This window comes from Sesamum indicum, linkage group LG1 (assembly GCF_026168435.1).
Source record: "Sesamum indicum cultivar Baizhima isolate 11 linkage group LG1, ASM2616843v1, whole genome shotgun sequence".
In the NCBI taxonomy this organism is placed as follows: domain Eukaryota; kingdom Viridiplantae; phylum Streptophyta; class Magnoliopsida; order Lamiales; family Pedaliaceae; genus Sesamum; species Sesamum indicum.
The window spans coordinates 15,266,709-15,275,306 of NC_142657.1; the positions used below are offsets into that span (position 1 = coordinate 15,266,709).

Here is an 8,598-nt window from a genome sequence, read left to right on the forward strand (position 1 = left end):
GTGCTCTCTCCAACTCTCTCTCTCTCTCTCTCTCTCTCTCAGAAGATGGCCGGGAAGAGTCGTGTTTACAAAAGCTCGCACTTTTCATGCGGGCAAATGGAAGCGCTGAGTGCTTTATGCGACACCTTGTTGCCCTCCGTAGATGTTGATGGTCAGCTTCATCCATCCTTCCACCGCCAATTCTATCAAACATCAGCTTCCATGACCGCAACTCCACACCATGTAATTATATATATATATAACAATTAATTACTCACTGCCTTCTTCTCTTCTGCCTTCTGTCTACATCTGTTTTTTTTTTTTTTCGTTTAATTATTATATAATGGTTACATTGCAGAAATCACTTGTGTTATTCGAGTAATTTTGTGAATTTATAATCTAATTATTGATGACGTTCTCTCTCTCTCTCTACATATATATTGGGTTAAATTTAATTTAACCCTGAAATGAGCAAATACCCCCTATGAAAAAGAAATTAGCAAATTACCTCTCTGTGTTTAAAAAAATGAAGCAAATTATCTCCCTATGTATGCTTCTTTTTCCAAAACATTAGAGGGTAATTTATTATTTTATTTTTTATAGAGGTTTTTTTGCCTATTTCTCAAATTACGGGGCAACATTTTTCCCTATATATATTAATTATTGCGCAAACATAGAAATAAAGCTAATAGCAAGGATATATATTCTTTGCAAAATAGTGAATTCGTTGCTAATCATCATTAACAATGAATTATTAATCAAGAATTTTATTTTTCGTAGCTATTTAATTATTTTTGTATAGTGCACCTTAATTCTGCCAATGATATATATATATATATATATATATTTAATCTCAATCATTTTTCTTGATAGTTAATTATATTTTCATAATAACACCTTCTCAAGGTAACAAAATAATTACTGATGGAGGGTACAAGTTAATGATTTTCAAGATAATATTATTGTGATTTCTGTAATCTAATAATTACAATTTAGTAGGTAGAGGATGTCACTGTAGTTATCCCTACATATTTTACGTGGATCAACAATAATAATAAGTATTAAATTGTGGGTATTTATTTCTCAATTCATTGTAACATGACTTTATTTTGATCAAATCAATGTAGCTGTAATGGGTATGATTTGGGTCGAGGTCCTCGAACGACTAGCTAGATGGTGACTAGCAAGTATCTGGCAACTTCACGGAGCACGAGCGCAAGTGATTACCTCGATCCAAATGAGTACACAAGACGTTAGGCTAGTTCAGGCAGCCCTTAACTAAAACCTACCGAAACTTAAGTTAGTTTTCAGCCCGAGGTTATACAAATTGAGGTGTGCAATCTAGTAGTAATAAATACATACATACACCTGTGAAATGAACCTCCAAAATATTTATAGCAGTTTATGTGTGTGGGCCACATGTCTTTATATTCGTTGAATGGGTTGGGGATCATCAAATGACAAATGGGTTGTCCAGTCAGGTGGAACGGGACCAAATAAAAAGGCGTGAACTCTAAAATGTTTGGGGTTTTTCATATTCTTTGAGAGCAAAATTGTCTTTTGGTTTATTTTTCGTCATACCTCTAGGCATTTTTCTGAAAATAATAATAATAATAGGCAATGTTATATCTATCATAGCTAATAAAGTTATAGCATTTTGTCACAAAAGTAATTAATTTCGCCAAAGCTTACAGTAATTTTTCATTTTATTTTCCGTTTTCTGAATTCATGATTGGCAGGTTGCTGAACTACTTGGAGGAAAAATAGAACATCCTAAGATTTACTTGGGAAGATTGGCAGTAGGGTTGCTGTCCACAAGAATAGGTACTTTCGTACTATGTGGGAGAAAAAGTTTATGTCCAAAATTTCCGTATTTTCAGACATTTTCAGAGGTACCATATGAGGAAAGAGAACAAATACTGCGGTCATGGTCCACCAGCAATTTCCTTCTCCTCAGGATCCTCTTTACTGCTCTCAAATTCTTTACTCTACTCCTATTTTTCACTCAGGTAATTTTAATATATTTATTGTAACTCAACATATCTAACTAATTATCTATATATTGTGACAAAGTCGAAATTGCTGTCACTTTATATATATATATATATATATTTAGTATAAACTTTAAAATTGTCACCTAGTGTTTTGTTACTAATATTATTTTTTTTTTATAGAGACTATCCATGATAAATTTAAAAAATGCTCACTCAAATTAGGGACAACATGCGAGGCAACGTGTGTGTGTGTTTTCATTCTTAATTTTACGATGAGTTGGGTGATAAAATTACTTATATTGTTGGATATATGTAAATTCGTAACTACAATTGTCTGAGATTCAAAAAAATTCTGAAGAGTCAAAATTGTCTTGCTTTTGTAAATATTACATGAACCTTTACATATTTAATAAATAAATGAGGGTTATGTGACAATCATTAATGATCACTTAGTGCAATATGAATTTCTGAGGGGGCTGTCCCCCGATCCACTCAAAAACTTCCTACCCGTTCCTACCCTATTTTTCAGCCTTCTAGCATGGAGAATACATGTATTCTAAGATGTTTCTAAACTTGCCTAGGATATAAGCAGCCTAGCCTACATAGATCAGCACGAGTAGGTACAAGTCGTGGGGTATAAGAAAATTTTATTCAAATTATGATCATTCGAATCAAATCAATCACAAAGTTACTATAATATACTTGTCATGTTAATTGATCATTATATATGAATCATATATCTAATATCTTATATTTATTTTATAATTAATTTAAATTTAACCAGAACTCGAGCTGGGTTAGATTTTTGGAAGGGCATAGATGCTTGAATAAATACAAGTTAGGACATACATGGTTGGAAATAATTACGTAGCGAGTGAAATCATTGTGCAATAACTTGGCATCTAGAGGCAGTGGTTGCCAAGTTGATGGCGCTGGTAGCGGTACATATAATCCACCGGCTGGAGTTAATGGGATTTGGCCCAAGAACATTAATGTACGATTCAAATATCCAGACGGTTGTCTTTTGTCTCTACTTGATAGTTAGGACCAGTTGCTCTGGTAAGAATTCAATTTTATCCCTAAAAGTCGGATTGTCGACGGAAACATATCTATTGTAAAATAGATAACTATATATGGGTCGTATCAACATAATTTTCTTAAATGAGGGTGTTTTTCGTAATTAGCTAATGATATTTTTTTAAGAAAATTACAGTAATTTCCATTAATATTTGACATAATTATAAATACTTTTTTATTATTTAAAAAATTACTCATACCTCTGATATTTGATGAAAGTATGGAGTTGTCAATTTTACCCTTGTTGCATTTTTAATTTTTTTAAAAAACTTGAAAATTTGTAAATATATATATATATATATATATATATTGGACGTGGATGGAAAATTTTAAAAAATTATAAAAGAATTATCCACTTAGTCTATAGAATTTTAAAAATTAATAAAATACAAATTATGGTCCACAAGGGTAGTTTATTCAATTCACCATAAAAAATGGATAAAAATCTAATAAAAACTAATAAATTAGACTAGTTGTTAAACGACTATTAGAATCAGGAATTTTTAATAACTTTGCAAATAATGAGAGGGTATTTATAACTATGTCAAATTCCATGAGAGCTAGTTGCGGTTTAATCTTTTTTTAGTATTCTTCTTTACATTAAAAATGCCAATTTTAGGTGAGGTTCGGCAAATGCTGAGATACCTGAGCCACAGAGTTACGTGGTCTTGTGATCAATATAGAAGCTATTCTATGTATCATCTGTTTGTCAACACTACTTTTTCCATGTTCTAATCACTCGATCGATTCTCCTATGTTGAAATGAAAATGTAGCTGCATGTTTTGCATTGATGATGTCTCAGGTGAATGAGAAGGGTGAGAACCTCTCATGGAAAGCAATAGGCTACTGCGGGCCGGATCCGGGCTGCGCCAAGACTCGAATACTCAAGACTAGTGGACCACAAGAATGTGAAGAGAAAGAAGATGGTGCAAGTCAAGATGAGTTGTTTGGACCACTTTACAAAGGCATCATCAACTTGGACCAATCAAGGGAAGAAGCCCTTCACAAACTACAGAGCTTAGGCTTTCCTGTCTCCACACCGCATTCAAGGAACAGACGACTAATGTCCTTAAATCCATCATTCATTGTCAAATGTGATGCAGTAGTAGTTGGTTCTGGCTCCGGTGGTGGAGTCGTGGCAGGGGTTCTTGCAAACGCCGGCCACAAAGTGCTTGTGCTAGAAAAAGGAAGCTATTTTGCAAGAACAAATCTTTCACTTCTTGAAGGGGAAGCAATGGATCAAATGTACCTTGGGAATGGTATGTTAGTGACCGATAATCTAGACGTTCTGATTGTTGCAGGATCAACAGTAGGTGGAGGATCAACAATAAATTGGTCGGCCTCAATTCGCACCCCATCTCACGTCATGAGAGAATGGAGTGAAAAACACGAGCTAGAGTTATTCGGTAGTGAAGTCTATCAGCAGGCCTTGGATGTTGTATGCCAAAAAATGGGAGTTCAATCAGAAGTTGAGCATGAAGGATTCAACAACATGATCTTGAGAAAAGGGTGTGAGAATTTGGGGTATCCTGTGGAGACTGTCCCGTGCAACGCTCCTTCAGATCATTACTGCGGTTGGTGCTGTTTTGGCTGTAAAGATGGTAGGAAGAAAGGTACCTCAGAGACATGGCTGGTGGATCTGGTTGAATCAGGAAATGGTGCTATTCTGCCTACATGTGAAGCCATAAAAGTGATCACAGACGACATCAATGGCAAGAAAAGGGCTATTGGGGTTGCTTTTGCATTCGACACTCCATTCGGGAGAGAAATAGGCATCGTGGAGTCAGACGTAACCGTTGTTGCATCAGGTGCAATCTGCACTCCAGCCCTGCTGAAAAGGAGTGGCTTAAAGAATCCAAATGTTGGCAAGAACTTTCACATTCATCCAGTGGTAATGGCATGGGGCTACTTTCCTGACCCTTCACCTGATGCATGGCCTGCACCAGAAAAGAGAAGTTATGAAGGAGGCATAATAACAGCAATGTCAAAAGTCGTAGCAAATTTTGAAACGTCGGGTTATGGGGCTATAATACAGACTCCATCACTGCATCCTGGAATATTTTCTTTACTAATGCCATGGATTTCAGGCATAGACATGAAAAACAGGATGGTTAAGTTTTCCAGGACTGCTCATGTATTTGCACTGGCCAGAGATAAAGGGTCGGGGGTGATAACTTCAGAGACTGACATAAGCTACAAACTGGAGGATTTTGATCAAGAAAATCTAAGTAAAGGATTGGAGAAATGTATGAGGATATTGGCAGCTGCTGGCGCTGAGGAAATTGGGACTCATCACAGCACGGGACGGGTCTTGAAAGTGAAGCAAGCCAGTGAGAAAGAATTTGAGAGGTTTGTGAAAGAGGAGAGTTTAAGGCCATTGCAAAAACTGTCGGCCCCTATAGCTTCGGCACATCAGATGGGGAGCTGCAGAATGGGAGTGGATCCAAAGGGCTCAGTGGTTAACCCAAAGGGAGAGACTTGGGAGGTGGAGGGGCTTTTCGTGGCCGATTCTAGTGTTTTTCCTACTGCGTTGGGAGTGAATCCTATGGTGACTGTTCAGGCCACTGCTTATTGCATTGCACAATCAGTTCTTCAAATTCTTGAGCCGAAGAAGATAATGTAGAGAGCAGTATTTGATGTCTACTCTTAGGAGCAAACATGATTTGGAAGTTGTAATAAAATGTTTGAGTTTGAGCTTGTTGATACAATAATATGATGTACGAAATATCATGTCTGGTTGTGTAACTTGAACACCATGTTTGAATTCGAGCTTGTTGATACAATAATGACGTGTCAATGCACGTGGTAATGACATGTCTTTTTCAGTTAGCACATACTCATGAAAAAAAAATATAAAGTACTGATTCGATTCAAAATCAAATGTAATTGAAAAGTATTTTAATTTGTGTACTCTAATTTTGTTAACTATTTTTCAGGTTTAATTGTAAGAGGAAACTATTTTAATTTGTACGTTAATTATGTTAACCGGAAATTTCCAGGTTTAATTGTAAAAGGAAAGTATTGTAATTATGTCAACTTACAGGCGTTTTAGCCGTTCTGTTAATGTCGTAGGATTCTTTCCTAAAATTGAGCTGAACCATTTTAGCCAATTCGAATATATACTATTGAAACTTTGTTAGACATGATTTAAGGGAGCTTTCAAACGTGGTGAAGTTAGTTCCACCATCAAACAATTTGCAACGTTACTTTGCAACATTTGAGAGTAATTTTGCAATATTTTTTGAAATATGAAATTAATATAGCTATTCAGAAAATATGGGACTAGTATTGTAAATTATTATTTTTTTTTTGGATTAAAATTACAATTTTCTTGACAAATTTCAAGATTTAGGAGAGTGAAGTGCAAAATTTCAACTTAAATCATCCATTTTTATCTTAAAAAAATTATATTTTCTGGCCAGAAAGCTAATTGAGAGACTTTATTGAAACAAAATATATATAAACTTTAGTGATGATATTTTAAACACGGCTTAATTAGGGATCATTTATTGTATATATGTAAACTTGTTACCTATATATATATATACATGTAAAAGGGAAAAAAAAATAGCTTCATTCAATGCTTCCAAACCAAAATTCGAGAATTATATATGGAATGAATATTATGTAATTATATATTGTATTGTATTTGAAATACAAATGCTACATATATAAAATATTTTCTATAATATACCGCTAATATTGATTTTATACACATCGCTTTACAAATAATATGCAATATTAATTTGTCAAAAACTAATAATTATATGTACATAGTGTTTGATGTGAATGAACTAGTATTCTTACAAAATCACACGTACGTACAACATGTTGTCATAAAATGAGGTATATTCTTTTCTTGCAGCTACAGTTCATCGGTGTGTGGCTTCTTAACATCATATCCGTTCTGGGTCCAGGCAATGTATCCTCCTCCCATGTTGTATACATGCTTGAATCCCTGCTCAATTTGCAGAAATATGCAGTTGATTTGTGGATTTAGATCTGATGAAAGAATTTGAAGAAAATATTTCAAGGGTAAATTACATTTTTTTCCGTTCCAATTATGCTAATTTTTATATTTTATCATCTATTTTTTTTTATATATATGTCAATTTTCTCTCGTAATTTTGCACGTTGTCATATATGACTGTTTTTTTTTTTTTTTTTGTCATGTCAGGCAGAAAAATCATGAAGATATATTTGATATATTTTATGATCTCCTATATTGAAGCCTCAAAATACCAAACTTTATCTAAATCAAAACAATGAAATTGAGTGCAAATTGGTAAAAGAATCAAAACTTACTGAATTGAGAAGATCAGTGGTTGCATAGAAAGACCTGACACCACTTTTGCAGCCCTGCAGATACATTAACATTCTTAACTATAAATTCCGATGCTGTACATAACAACACTGTAATAATGATCTTAAATGACTATTCCAAATAGATGTAATTACCACAATAAGATGATCTTCCTTGGCACACAGGGACAGAACTTGGTCCACAAATATAGGGTTCTTCACCATACCTTGAGAAGTATTAAGCATGTATGGAATGTTGAAGGAATTCTCCAACTGACCATTCTTGAATTCTTCTTGAGTCCTGTTTTAAGTTGATAGAGTTTATGACAATTAAAATTCAGACAGAAAAAAAAGGACAAAATAGAAATAACATGACATAATTAATATACAAGGAACCCCTGATCATATTTAGACCTGACATCAAGATAGAGATGAAGAGGGTGATGGTGATGGAGGAGGAGTTTAGCTGCTGCGTGCACATCAATAGTGACAACCTGATCATTATCATCAGCAGCAGCAGCAGCTGAACTGGAGAAAAGAAGCAAAGCGACAAGGAATCCTATTCCGCAGTGGAAAACAACCTTAAATGCGCCCATACTGGTAATTAATTTCTTTATTTCTAAGGTTGAGTTGATGATCATCAAAACTAATCGGCATATCATATCCTTAATATACACCACACCTTCTGATCCCGCACCCAATACCCTGTTTTGCACCGAACCATACCAGCTCCCGACATTTCTTGTGCTGCCCTCTGTTTTCGCTTTCCTGTTGTTTTTCTGACCCAACTACTCACAGTTTTACTCCAAAACTAGCTATGGGTTGCTCGGCTTTTGTTTTTCGTTTCAGTAAATTACAACCACATCCCTCCATATTTGGAATTTTTTTTTATTATTTTGAAAATCATCTGTATTTTTTTATTTTAACAATTACTCTAATTCGTTAATTTTTTTTAACCGATCAAAATGCCCTATTTTATTTATTTTTTTAATTTTTTATGGGTTAAGTGGATTATTTTTTTATATATATAATTTTTATCCACCCTGTCAAATTTTTTAAAGAAAGGAAAAAATACAGTAATGACAAAATTGATAATTTCATATACTATAGATTACATAATTCATCAAATATTATGGAATATTTGTAATTTTCAAACAATGATGGGGTATTCGTAATTATGTCAAATTTCATAAATTGTGGTTGTAATTTACCTTTTTCATTTTTAATTTTTACCTTTTAATGGAA

General features: G+C 34.1%; 2 protein-coding genes across 2 annotated transcripts; one reads left to right on the forward strand and one right to left on the reverse strand.

Moving 5' to 3' along the window:
* On the forward strand, positions 1–5,885 carry LOC105162547 (long-chain-alcohol oxidase FAO4A). The gene is made up of 3 exons (XM_011080607.3): positions 1–222; positions 1,719–1,988; positions 3,854–5,885. The coding sequence occupies exons 1-3, from the start codon at positions 46–48 to the stop codon at positions 5,672–5,674; spliced, it is 2,268 nt and encodes a 755-aa protein (XP_011078909.1). The 5' UTR covers positions 1–45; the 3' UTR covers positions 5,675–5,885.
* Positions 5,886–6,772: 887 nt separating this feature from the next.
* LOC105162558 (thiosulfate sulfurtransferase 16, chloroplastic) lies at positions 6,773–8,132 on the reverse strand. Its single transcript, XM_011080617.3, has 4 exons — positions 7,768–8,132; positions 7,510–7,654; positions 7,357–7,410; positions 6,773–7,009 (listed from the first exon to the last, which is right to left on the reverse strand). The coding sequence occupies exons 1-4, from the start codon at positions 8,013–8,015 to the stop codon at positions 6,917–6,919; spliced, it is 540 nt and encodes a 179-aa protein (XP_011078919.1). The 5' UTR covers positions 8,016–8,132; the 3' UTR covers positions 6,773–6,916.
* Positions 8,133–8,598: the final 466 nt, after the last annotated feature.